At 44.5% G+C, this 13,660-nt stretch overlaps 1 protein-coding gene across 1 annotated transcript in view; it reads left to right on the top strand.

Moving 5' to 3' along the window:
- Positions 1-13,660, top strand: part of kcnh1a (potassium voltage-gated channel, subfamily H (eag-related), member 1a) — a gene marked incomplete at both ends in the record, with an annotated part of 48,293 nt that overhangs the window by 5,046 nt on the left and 29,587 nt on the right. Inside the window, 5 exons of the mRNA XM_083658518.1 lie at positions 3,649-3,772; positions 8,383-8,489; positions 8,917-9,045; positions 10,043-10,161; positions 10,572-10,964. Of these exons, the coding sequence (XP_083514644.1) occupies positions 3,649-3,772; positions 8,383-8,489; positions 8,917-9,045; positions 10,043-10,161; positions 10,572-10,964 (872 nt within the window). The remainder of the gene's footprint in view (positions 1-3,648; positions 3,773-8,382; positions 8,490-8,916; positions 9,046-10,042; positions 10,162-10,571; positions 10,965-13,660) is intronic.

Here is a 13,660-nt window from a genome sequence, read left to right as displayed (position 1 = left end):
CCCCAACCAACCCAAACCAGAACACTAACCCCAACCCAACCCAAACCAGAACCCTAACCCCAACCAACCCAAACCAGAACACTAACCCCAACCCAACCCAAACCAGAACACTAACCCCAACCCAACCCAAACCAGAACACTAACCCCAACCCAACCCAAACCAGAACCCTAACCCCAACCAACCCAAACCAGAACCCTAACCCCAACCAACCCAAACCAGAACACTAACCCCAACCCAACCCAAACCAGAACCCTAACCCCAACCAACCCAAACCAGAACACTAACCCCAACCCAACCCAAACCAGAACCCTAACCCCAACCCAAACCAGAACCCTAACCCCAACCCAACCCAACCCAAACCAGAACCCTAACCCCAACCCAACCCAAACCAGAACCCTAACCCCAACCAGAACCCTAACCCCAACCCAAACCAGAACCCTAACCCAACCCCAACCATCACCCTAACCAAGTTGCTTCGTTGCCTTAGTCTCACAGTAGTCAGCCGTAGATATCTACGTCTGGTGCACAGCTCTTGAAAAGTGGTTAAGGACCGCCCCCTAAGACCAAAACAAAACGCATGACAGGCACATTAATTGACCTACCACGGACCTCCTTATTTGCGTGACGCAACTCGTGGGGGCGGGTCCATTTTGAACGATGCACCAATGCACGCAGAGAGCCGCACTTGGAGCCAGGGGGGATTCCCTTTGGCAAAACCAGGAAATGCTGACGTGTGATTGTCAGCACCACTGAGGGTCCTGCATTACATTACTGGCTTTCCTGGGGAAGCTAAGCAGGTCTGGCCTAGGATGCTCCTTGGATGGGAGACTGGTGCTGGAAGTGGTGTTGGAGGACCAGTAGGAGGTGCTCTTCTCCTCTGGTCTGATGAATAATCTGGTCTGATGAACAATCTCCCCAATGCCCCAGGGCAGAGACGGGGATTCTGTCCTGTGAGTGAGCACCGTCCTTCGGATGAGACGTTAAACCGAGGTCCTGACTCTCTGTGGTCATTAAAGATCCCACCGGCACTCCTCACAAGAGTAGGGGTGTAACCCCGGTGCTCTGGCTACATTCCCACACAGGCCTTCCTTCAATCATGGCCACCTAATCATCCCTCGTTACTTAATTGGCCCTGATGTGTGGTGGGAAAACTGGCTGCCGTGCATCACCCAGGTGGGTGCTACGCATCGGTGGTGGATGAGTTGAGTTCCCTCCCCCTCCCTCCCCTGATATGTGAAGCACTTTGAGTATCTAGAAAGGCGCTATATAAATCCAATCAATTATTTTTATTTATTATTAGACCCTCCGTCTCAAATGTACCTCTTGTTTCAAATGTACGTTGAGATTGTAGAAGTAAAATGCATATAACGTATTTTGCCAACGTTTTTTTTCAAATGTAGGCTACACCAGCTCAGTGGCCTTGTGGTCTGAGTGTCCACCCTGAGACTGGGAGGTCATGAGTTCGATCCCCGGCCGAGTCATACCAAAGACTATAAAAATGGGACCCATTTGCCTCCCTGCTTGGCACTCAGCATCAAAAGGTTGGAATTGGGGGGTTAGATCACCATGTGATTCCCGAGCGCGGCGCACGCTGCCGCTCACCGCTCCCCCAGGGGATGGGTCAAATGCGGAGAACAAATTTCACACATTGTGTGACAATCAGTGGGACTTTACCTTTACCTTACATTGATATTGTACATATCCCTGTTTTTCAGACATGTCAAATGCCAACGTTCTATTCTGGCGATTTGTGATGTGCTCATAGAAGTGTTGCTCGCCATGTGTCACTGTGCAGTCATGTGTTTTTGACTTCCTGTTCCTGCTCCGTCACCCCTCTGTGTCCTTATAGTTTATTATGCTTTAAACTTGGTGGCTTGCTTAAGACTTGCTGTGAACATTTTCCTTCAAGGCACTAATGTGAGATTATTATTGTTATTATTATTATTATTATTATTATCATTATATATTCATTAAATTATTATTATTATTTAATTTTATTTAATTTTTTGATGGACCCGGAACGGGCAAGCCAAGAAACACCTCAGGGGCTTACTGACTGACTGACTGACTCCCCATTGTTGAAACAAGCCATAGATAAGCCGGACCCGGGCTGCTGCCGCTGCTGCTCAACATTCACGCATGCGTTTCAACGATGGGGAGTCAGTGGGGCGGTGTCTGGGCCGTGTAGAGGTTAAAAGCCACAGTGGAGAGACCCGGGTTCGATCCCCGGCAGCGGTACCTCCGGCTCAGTCAGACGTTCCTACAGACACAATTGGCCGTGTCTGCGGGTGGGAAGCCGGTGGGGTATGAGTCCTGGTCGCCGCACTAGTGCCTCCTCTGGTCGCTCGGGGCACCTGTTCAGGGCGAGGGGAAGTGGGGGGGAAGGGGGAAATAGCGTGATCATCCCACGTGCTGAAACCCCCTCGCTGTCAGGTGAAAAGAAGCGGCTTGTGACTGCACATGTATTGGAGGAAGCATCTACGGCTCTCCCCAGATCGGCAGAGACGGCACCTGGAGTAACAACTGGGACAGGAGGGGGATTTAGACCAAGTACAATTGGGGAGAAAATGGAAGGAGAATCTGAAAAAACTTGGTTAAGAACAACAACAATGGGGAAGTCGGTCAATTGTCAATATTCACTAACCTGTCCTATTCAATGCCTTTTAAATCTGATCGTTGCATTTCACATCAACTTATTAAAAGTATGAATTAAAAGCCTCTGAAAACAGCATTTAGTTAGACCATGGTGGACTCCAGACTGATCAAATGAAGTGGGTCAGCAACTGTTTAAGGCAGGGTGACCCACTGCGTCTTTATGAAGAGGGAAGGAACTGTGGCGTACTACATACGGCCTTAATGACCAATTAACTCACAAAGAAACGTACATGAAGAAAATAAGAGAAAGCTGGTTAGGAAGGAGAAGGAACCTCCATCATCTCAGCGCTGGATGACTGGATAAGTGGCCACTTATGATTTCATTGAGGCCAAACATGGTTCCTCTCTTCACTCTCGCCTATCGAGATTCATTGTGAGAACCTGTGGAGGAGATGCATGTGCACTCTTCCAGCAAGAGCCAGACTCGTTCACACACACACACACACACACACACTGTAATGGGCTCTTAATATTGGATGAGATATTTTGTCAATTTCTCAGAATAACTATAGCAATTTGCACTGTGAAGTCAGAAGGAATGTCCGACAGACACTTCAGAAACACGAGTACTGATGCTTTTTGTAGCTCAGCTGTTACAGCAGCCGGCTCAAGAGGCTCAGATTGCCAGTAAACAAGATTCAACAACGCACCCGACTCTAGTTTGTTGCAATGACGGATGTGTTATTGCCGTATGGAGCCGTGTTCAGTTTACAATCGTTCAAAACTTGTCAAATGACGTTTTTGCTCTCACATTTGTATTGTCTTGTCGTTATTTGAATAACTCTTCCTACATTTCATAATTTTTCCAATTGCATTTCCCCCCCAAAACCTTGGTTTTGACTGAGATACAATGCAATTAGCCTCATCATTTTCCCCACCCAAAACTATGTTGCTTAATTAGCGTAATTATTTGTAGATTGTTGATGTTGATACGGTAACTTGCTGTAACCCCTCGAGTGTTTGGCCTCCTCTTTCTCTTGGATTTGAAACAGATACCAACTTTGTCCTGGGGAACGCTCAGATAGTGGACTGGCCCATCGTCTACAGCAACGATGGCTTCTGCAAGCTGTCGGGGTACCACAGGGCCGAAGTCATGCAGAAGAGCAGCACCTGCAGGTGGGCAATGATGCTTCTGTGTGTTTATTAAATGTGTTAAAAATGTTTCAGAAAGTTTTTCCAACGTAGCTCAGATAGATAAAACGCAAGAACTTCCATGCATCTGGGTAGTATAGAGGTAAAAGCATTCGCCTATCACCGCGGTTCAATCCTCAGCAGCGGTACCTCCGGCTTGGTCAGACGTTCCTACAGACACGATTGGCCGTGTCTGCGGGTGGGAAGCCGGTGGGGTATGAGTCCTGGTCGCTGCAGTAGTGGCCTCCTCTGGTCGGTAGTTGCGTCTGTTCGGAGTGGGGTGGGGTGGGGGGGGGTGCTGTGGGAAATAGCGTGTTCCTCCCACTTGCTACTGTACATCCTGCCGGTGAAACTCCTCACTGTCAGGTGAAAAGAAGCGGCTGCCAACTGCACATGTATCGGAGGGAGCATGTGCTAGTCTAAAACTCTCCCCAGATCGGCAGAGAGAATGGAGCAACGACAGTGACAGCAGGGGGGATTGGCCGAGTTCAGTTGGGAAGAAAAGGAGAGAAAATCAGAATAAATAAAAAATAAATACATCTTGTGACAGATGTTTTGCAATAGTAGACTGAAGAAATTACCCAGACTTCCCAATACCTTCATATGGTTACATAATGAGCCTGTGTCTGCGTCTTTGTGGTCTTCCTTCTCTGTTTGAGGCCATCATTAATCTGGATGAGCTTGTCCACGCGTCACACACTGGCCAAGCTGAGATCATCAGTCTTTCTACCCCAATAATACCCTGCTCAGAGAGAGACATGCATCAAAGTCTTTCTACCCCAATAATACCCTGCTCAGAGAGAGACATGTTTCTGAAGAACTTCTTTTCTGTCCTAAGCGCCGACACCGAAAAGTTGGCAAAGCAGCCCCTCACTTTTGGTCCCTATGGACAATGGAGCTGTCACTTTGATCCTCGAGTGCTTTTACATGGATGATTGGGTTGTCGTCAGTCGTTAGCTAAGTAGTGTAATTGGAGATTGGCGAGATTGGAGTTAAATGGGTTCATCCCAGTGTCTCCAGATTTCATCATCTATCAGAGAGAGAGTGGAGGAGTTCATGCATGAGTTAACATCACCTTAGTGATGTTATTATTAGTTATGTTCACTATTGATTTCATAAACGGATTGTGAGATTGACAGCCGGGTTGTAAATAAACTTTATTTGTATAGCGCCTTTCTAAGAGCCGCAAAAAAAAGCCCTTGATTTACCGATCTTCGTTCCAAACCTCCCAACTATGGTGGCTGGCTTGCTGGGGAAGCTAAGCAGGTCTGGGTCTTCCTTGTCGTCTCATGAATAATATCTCCATCCCCAATGCCCCAGGGCAGAGACAGACAGGGACTCTGTCCTGTGAGTGAGCACCGTCCTTCGGATGAGATGTTATAAACCGAGGTCCTGACTCTCTGTGGTCAGTAAAGATCCCATCGGCACTCTTCACAGGCGTAGGGGTGTCACCCTGGTGCCCTGGGGGGGGTGTAACCCCGGTGCCCTGGGGGGTGTAACCCTGGTGCCATGGGGGGTGTCACCCTGGTGCCCTGGGGGGTGTAACCCTGGTGCCCTGGGGGGTGTCACCCTGGTGCCCTGGGGGGGGGTGACCCTGGTGCCATGGGGGGTGTCACCCTGGTGCCCTGGGGGGGGTGACCCTGGTGCCATGGGGGGTGTAACCCTGGTGCCCTGGCTAAACTCCCACACAGGCCTTCCCTCCATCATGGCCCCCTACTGGCACATTCAGTCCTCAACTCTCCACGTGAGTGCTGATTCTGGCGCATATACTGTCGTGCATCACCTCCCCCCCTCACAGACACACACGCACCCTGACATGTAAAGCGCTTTGAGTGCCTTGAAAAGCGCTACATAAATCAAATCCATTATTAATTATTATTAATCACCAGCTGGCCTGGGAAGTGCCTGAGGATCCTCCAGGAGGAGCTGGAGAGAAGAAGGTCTGGGGGCGGCTCTGCTTTCCATGCTGCCCCCACGACTTCAAGCTGTATGAGCAGCATGAAAATGCATAGGATGGATGTATGGATATGAAACTCAAGCTATATACTAACTATATATATATATATATATATAACTATATATACAACTATATTCTGAGAGGAGAAAACCACTCTCTATTAGGCCGGAGATATACTTGTTCTTAACAAGCCGTTCATGTGCGTATCCTGTGTCCGTTTGGTGCATTGGTTGCACACCAGGGTTAGGGTTAGGGTTAGGGTTAACCCTAACCCTAACCCTCCCGCTCCAAACGGACTCGGGATACGCAAGGCAGCCGTCATTCATGTGCACACGAACGCATAGTTAAAAGCAAGTGTATCTCTGGCCTTAGAATTAACATGGTGTTCTCATGGTCTAAGATAGTCTGTAGCAGGGGTTCCCAACCTTTTTTGTGCCAAGGCCCGGTAGATACATGGAAAAAAAAGTCGCGGACCGGTCGTCAATTTTAATGGTTTTAGTAACATATATATTTACTCACCAGGTGGTGACAAAGGGTAAATAACAGCCTTTTGTGTTGTACTGTATGCAGCCTAAACAGTATTTATGTTTTTGTTTTAACTACAAACATAAATAAACGTCAACTTGAAACTGTTTCAACTACCACACACAGCCTATAATATTATAGCCTATGTTTATAAAAAAAAAAAAAAAATGGGACCGGCTCGTGGCCCGGTACCAAATGCGTTGCAGCCCGGTACCGGTCTGCGGCCCGGTGGTTGGGGACCACTGGTCTATAGCACACACGAATATTTCTCTTGCAAAGCCAGAAAAAAGGAGAACCAAAGGCATAAATAGTGATGTAATCAAGTTGTAAACATTGGAGCAAGTAATTAATTAAAGACTGATGTTGTGAACCCATACCGTGTCCCTGCTTATGTGCACACATAGGAATAACATGTAGGGATTCTTACACAGAGTACTATTCCCATTTAAGTAAAACTTTGTTGGACTACAACAACCACTAAAGCACCTGGAAAGTTTGGAACAGTTGGTACTGCCAGATTTCAAAAGCGTGGGAGATGGCGTCTGTCACAGCCAGCACTGTGACAATTACTGATTTAGACCTTTGGTTCCATAAACATAAGCTCAAGAAACCAATGCCAATTAAAAATATTGAGTAGAGAGAGTTTAATTGGGGTTTATTTTTAGGTTGCTAGATTGCAGTGGAGCCTTAAATAGGAGGAAATGGCTCCAAAAAACAACAACAACCATAAAATCTTCTGATTGTTCTTTGAGATCCAGTGGAAAATATTCTTCTGTTTATAGAGACATATTTGGTGTGCAGCAGAATTTTGCATACATCTTGAAAACAAAAAAACAATCTACACCTAATTTTATATAGCAGTGATACTTTCAAAACTATTCTTCAAATCCTCCAAATGTGCTGACCCCCCATTTATTGTTCTCGGCTTCAAACAATACTGTGTCTTTTCAACTTTTCCTGCTGATTGTGTGTATGAAAGAGAGAGAGAGAGAGAGAGAGAGAGAGAGAAAGAGAGAGAGAGAGAGAGCGTGCGTTTCTCTATTTTGCTTCAAGCATGCATGTATTTCTCTCTAGCTGATCATAAAATATGCAACGGCAAACCTGTGGGGTTGCATTATTAGCATGATTGTTGCTCGCATTTGTACGGGACGTCAATTGAAAAATCATTAAAAATTTCTTTGAAGAAAGTCGCTGTGAGAGTGCACCGTCCCCCCCTGGCTGTGAGAGTAGACACTCATCAGTGATGCCATCAAGCGCCCGCTCTGAACACATGCAGCGTCAGAATATAGTCTCATTAAATTTAGCCTTCCTCATGTAATAATAACAAACTCCAGGGTTATTTTTAGATCATGCTGGAACACGCTGCTGCCAAGGGGGGCAGTAACGAGCAAAGTGAGACAAATGTCTCTGCAGCCTGCATGGGTAAATGTGCTCACGATGGCTTGACCCCCTCTGCAGGTTTAATCTGGTTTTTTTAACGAGGTGTATTGCATGTAGCTCATTAGACATTGGGACACATTTATCTTTGTGTGTATTTCAATAAGCATCAATCTACTCCTACTCTAATTTCATACAGCCTAATAGAGACCCTTTTCACGGTGGCCATTTTGTGTCCCAAAGGGAAGGATAAACACAGGTGTACCAAAACATGAATTCGGGTTTCCAACTTCCAGTCCATTTTGGTGTTCCAGTGCTGGGGCCCTAACTAGTGAGTTGGTTGCATCCTGCCTTTTAGACACAAAATGGCAGCTGCGAAAAGGGTCTATTCTACACAGTTTGGTTGTACCTGACTGTAAAATGCTGCTCGCGTTTTGTTTGGAAATGTACAGTTATTTCAAAAGCTGATTTTCTTTCTAAAGAATGTGACGCAAAAGAGGGGAAACGGGGCGGAGTGATCTGGGGAGGCGATGTCAAAGAAATCTGAAAACCAAACAAAAAAAGTACCATTATCTCACCCAGAGAAAACCTGGCAGAGGAATGATTGAAATATTCACACAAAGGTTTGCTCAGCAGTCTTTTCCGTAGCACGAGAATGTCTGTGTTTTTCCATGACGTCAAAAGTCCATTAAAAATTCACAATGTTTTTTATTTCCCCCCTTTTTGTGTTTTCCAGTTTCATGTATGGGGAGCTGACAGACAGGGACTCGACGGAGAAAGTGCGACTCACATTTGAGAACTATGAAATGAATTCATTTGAAATACTAATGTACAAGAAGAACAGTAAGTATAGCATTGCCGTACGTGAAGAAATAATACATAAAAAGATGCGACTTCACCCCAGTCTCTTGTCATTCAAATATATTCCGAGCCTCAGCCGAGTTCAAACGCAGCCCAGAACATTTCCCCCTCTGTAGAAATGTACTAATTGGCAAAACTAGAGCACAGAATTCCTTCCTAGCTAAATGTGGTGCAGTATTTTGTTTCTGCTTACAGGTGTATAACCTCCCTCTCCTTGCAGGTGTTACATAATATGTATGTTCTATATTATAATATATGTTGAAAGCCCAGTACAATTCCACGTTTGACTCGCACTGTACAATATGGATTATACAATTATACACTATGCTATTTACTTATTCAATGTCATCTCCTTTGAACCAATCACATGATGTAGATCAGTCAATGTTTTTTCTTGGTTTCCTTTCAGGGACGCCCGTTTGGTTTTTTGTGAAAATTGCTCCCATCCGCAACGAGCAAGAGAAAGTGGTCCTGTTCCTCTGCACGTTCAGCGACATCACAGCATTTAAACAGCCCATCGAGGATGATTCTTCCAAAGGTTTGACTCAGCATTTGAAACGTCAACAGTATTTATTGAACATCACATCTTCCCGAAGGATTTGATTATCTTTCTGAAGCTGCCAACTGAAAACGATACAAAAACAATAAGAAAGTTCCACAGGGGGTTTGAAACCTCTCAGTCTGAAATAAATATGTATGTAAATATGTAAAATATGAAAGTCAAGAGGGTCTACATTCAAAAATACCTGTATATCATGTGACTGCTCATGCTTTAATATAAGGTTATGAAAGAGAAGAGGCAACATTAGGCTAATTAATTAACCAGCTAAGGTTAATTAACCAGCCATCAGACACAGACAGGTCGGCCACACAGCACTAAAAAATGTTTTAGCCAAGCTAGTATTTAAATAATGTGAAATGAAATCAATGCTTACAATATGAACAGGATGTGGAATGAATTCAAAACTGAGATTGTAGTTCGATCCCCTACATCGACAGGTAGACCTGTGCTCAAGTCCCTCATATCAGTCAAGACTCAAGTCTTGGGCTGCCTCTTTGATATTACAGCATGCTATCACTAGCTGGGCTCCATAACAGTATTGGCAGACTAGAACTTGTGTTTAGTTCATGCAATCTCATATTCATAACTTTGTTTCATCTGATGCCCTGCAGTCAGGGGCCTAATCTTTTGCCAACATGGACACATATTCCAGTTAAAATCTGTGAAATATTCAAAATTCATGACAAACCTGGGGCTTCAAAATAAAGATGATCATCTTTCTTCGTGCCCTGCATGCCCGGCCGATAATCCTGTCACGGTTGCGTAGTTATGAACTGTGCAAATGTTGAATTTTGAAGAGATGGATAGCAAAGATTAATATTGTGCATCCTGAGTTACATTTTCAGACCGTGGTTCTGTGACTCTGTCTGTACTTTCCCCGAGCTAGAAAACCTCATAATCACCATATATACTAGAAAACAGCCCAGTGTCTAGAAGTCATCGCATAACGTGTTGAAATACGTTTGGTCCTCAGGCTGGGGGAAGTTTGCCCGTCTGACTCGTGCGCTAACCAGCAGTAGAGGAGTATTACAACAGCTGCAGCCCACAGTCCACAAAGGGGAGAATGTCCACAAGCACTCCCGCTTAGCTGAGGTATGGCTATGGATATGCGATTTTCTGCGAATTTAGCCAGAATTACTGGTAGATGTTCAAAGATGTGTCATATTCTGTATAAATGATTATATTAATAACTTAGCTGGAGAAAAAAAAATTGTGTTAGTCATTGATTTTGTCTGGAGCTTTTCCCACAGAGACATTAGATTTCAGACTTTATGCATTTTGTTTTGCATTTGATAAATGAATGGAAAAGACAATGGTGCAAAGTTTTGACACAGACAAATTGTTCCAAAAGGTGAACTAGGAGAGTCTTTTAGACCGACTCAACATCTAAGAGTTACACAGCAGATTAATGCTTTGCAGGTGAGCCCAGAACTCAAGCCCTGAGGTATTTCTGGCCTCCGTTGTTTGTTAAGTTTTGCTGAAACGCTGGAATCTTTTGGCAGGTGCTGCAGCTCGGCTCAGACATCCTACCTCAGTACAAGCAGGAGACGCCCAAGACCCCCCCTCACATCATCCTGCACTACTGCCTCTTCAAGACCACCTGGGACTGGGTCATCCTCATCCTCACCTTCTACACGGCCATCATGGTGCCGTACAACGTCTCCTTCAAGACCAAGCAGAACAACGTGACGTGGCTGGTGGTGGACAGCATCGTGGACGTCATCTTCCTGGTGGACATCGTGCTGAACTTCCACACGACGTTCGTAGGGCCCGCCGGCGAGGTCATCTCCGACCCCAAGCTGATCCGAATGAACTACCTGAAGACCTGGTTCGTCATCGACCTGCTGTCCTGCCTGCCGTACGACGTCATCAACGCCTTCGAGAACGTGGACGAGGTTAGTGTGGCGTTTCTCTGGGCATCGTGAGACGCGGGAAGGTCTGTTGCTTTTGGTGTTTCGTGGTGTGGTTAAAAGCTTTTAACAGGGTAACTCGTGTTTTGTGTTTGATCATGGTTGGACAGGGAATCTTTTCAGTCTGCCTGTGAAAACCACATGCATCTGTGTTTTGGTTATTGAAGCAAAGAAGTATAAATGACGAGATCATCTTGCGACGGGATCACACCAACGTTCGCGGCTTAAAACGAATGTGTGCCAGGGGCGTAAAGTGTGTGTGTGTGTGTGTGTGTGTGGGGGGGGGGGGGGGTGGGGTTTTTGCTTTGATCACGCTCATTTTCGACCTTGGCCTTCCTTTTGATGTCAACTACACACCCGTCAAGTTTCGTGACTGCATCTAGCACGGTTTTGATGCTATCGTGCTAACAAATTGTCCACAGACAGACAGACAAACACCTGGCAAAGTACTCAAAATGACTTCTGTGGTGGTTCCCACTACAATAGGTGTCTTCGGACACACACACACACACACACACACACACACACACACACACACACACACACACACACACACACACACACACACACACACACACACACACACACACACACACACACACACACAGTCACGGCTGGTTAAGTAAGTCAATGGGGGTCAGGTCTAATCTATAAACTATGTTGTGAAACAGAAAGGAAACGGTTTTATTCAGACAAAAAATCATTTCGGTGCCTCGACCTGACTTGGACTAGCAGTGCTAATAATGACAGTGTTAAGACTTGACTTGGACTAGTAGTGCTAATAATGACAGTGTTAAGACTTGACTTGGACTAGTAGTGCTAATAATGACAGTGTTAAGACTTGACTTGGACTAGTAGTGCTAATAATGACAGTGTTAAGACTTGACTTGGACTAGTAGTGCTAATAATGACAGTGTTAAGACTTGACTTGGACTAGTAGTGCTAATAATGACAGTGTTAAGACTTGACTTGGACTAGTAGTGCTAATAATGACAGTGTTAAGACTTGACTTGGACTAGTAGTGCTAATAATGACAGTGTTAAGACTTGACTTGGACTAGCAGTGCTAATAATGACAGTGTTAAGACTTGACTTGGACTAGTAGTGGTAATAATGACAGTGTTAAGACTTGACTTGGACTAGTAGTGCTAATAATGACAGTGTTAAGACTTGACTTGGACTAGTAGTGCTAATAATGACAGTGTTAAGACTTAACTTGGACTAGCAGTGCTAATAATGATAGAGTTAAGACTTGACTTGGACTAGTAGTGCTAATAATGACAGTGTTAAGACTTGACTTGGACTAGTAGTGCTAATAATGACAGTGTTAAGACTTGACTTGGACTAGCAGTGCTAATAATGACAGTGTTAAGACTTGACTTGGACTAGTAGTGCTAATAATGACAGTGTTAAGACTTGACTTGGACTAGTAGTGCTAATAATGACAGTGTTAAGACTTGACTTGGACTAGTAGTGCTAATAATGACAGTGTTAAGACTTGACTTGGACTAGTAGTGCTAATAATGACAGTGTTAAGACTTGACTTGGACTAGTGGTGCTAATAATGACAGTGTTAAGACTTGACCTGGACTAGCAGTGCTAATAATGACAGTGTTAAGACTTGACTTGGACTAGTAGTGCTAATAATGACAGTGTTAAGACTTGACTTGGACTAGTGGTGCTAATAATGACAGTGTTAAGACTTGACTTGGACTAGTAGTGCTAATAATGACAGTGTTAAGACTTGACTTGGACTAGTAGTGCTAATAATGATAGAGTTAAGACTTGACTTGGACTAGTAGTGCTAATAATGACAGTGTTAAGACTTGACTTGGACTAGTAGTGCTAATAATGACAGTGTTAAGACTTGACTTGGACTAGTAGTGCTAATAATGACAGTGTTAAGACTTGGACTAGTAGTGCTAATAATGACAGTGCTAAGACTTGACTTGGACTAGTAGTGCTAATAATAACAGTGTTAAGACTTGGACTAGTAGTGCTAATAATGACAGTGCTAAGACTTGACTTGGACTAGTAGTGCTAATAATGACAGTGTTAAGACTTGACTTGGACTAGTAGTTTTTTTTTGATTGATTGATATCTTTATTGATTCAATAAATGCAGAATTAAGACTTGACTTGGACTAGTAGTGCTAATAATGACAGTGTTAAGGAGCGTTCAGCCACCAATAGACAAATGGAAATGCATTCAGGTGTACTTGCAGTCAGTGGTGTCATTTATTATTTATACGCATCCACCATGTCATGTTTGTGAGTGGAGCTTGGAGATATTCTCTCATGCATTAACGTCTACATTTGTAACAAACAACCCGACTTCACTGTCAATCTGAACAATCCCAGTGGCAGTGTTGTGCTCTGAGTGTCCTCTAGAGAGAGAGGCATCAGCGGAGGACCAAAATGCGCGACTCATTAGCCAATGAACAGCCAGGAAGGGGTCTCGCGCTACTTTTGAATGCTAAAATAAAACTGATGATGTACAATTTGATTAAAAAATAAAAAATAAAAAAAACGTTCAAAGTACAACACAAACTGTCCATTTTGCTGCAACCCGACACTAGTGCTGCTTAATCCAGAACCTTACTTCCTGGAACTCTTGAGAGTAAAAAAAACGGGTCCACTGGAGTGAATGGAGATGTCGCGACTCTTCTATATACACGGCTCT

Source organism: Poromitra crassiceps (genome assembly GCF_964638095.1).
Source record: "Poromitra crassiceps genome assembly, chromosome: 22".
In the NCBI taxonomy this organism is placed as follows: Eukaryota; Metazoa; Chordata; class Actinopteri; order Beryciformes; family Melamphaidae; genus Poromitra; species Poromitra crassiceps.
This window is presented reverse-complemented; position numbering and strand designations above follow the sequence as displayed.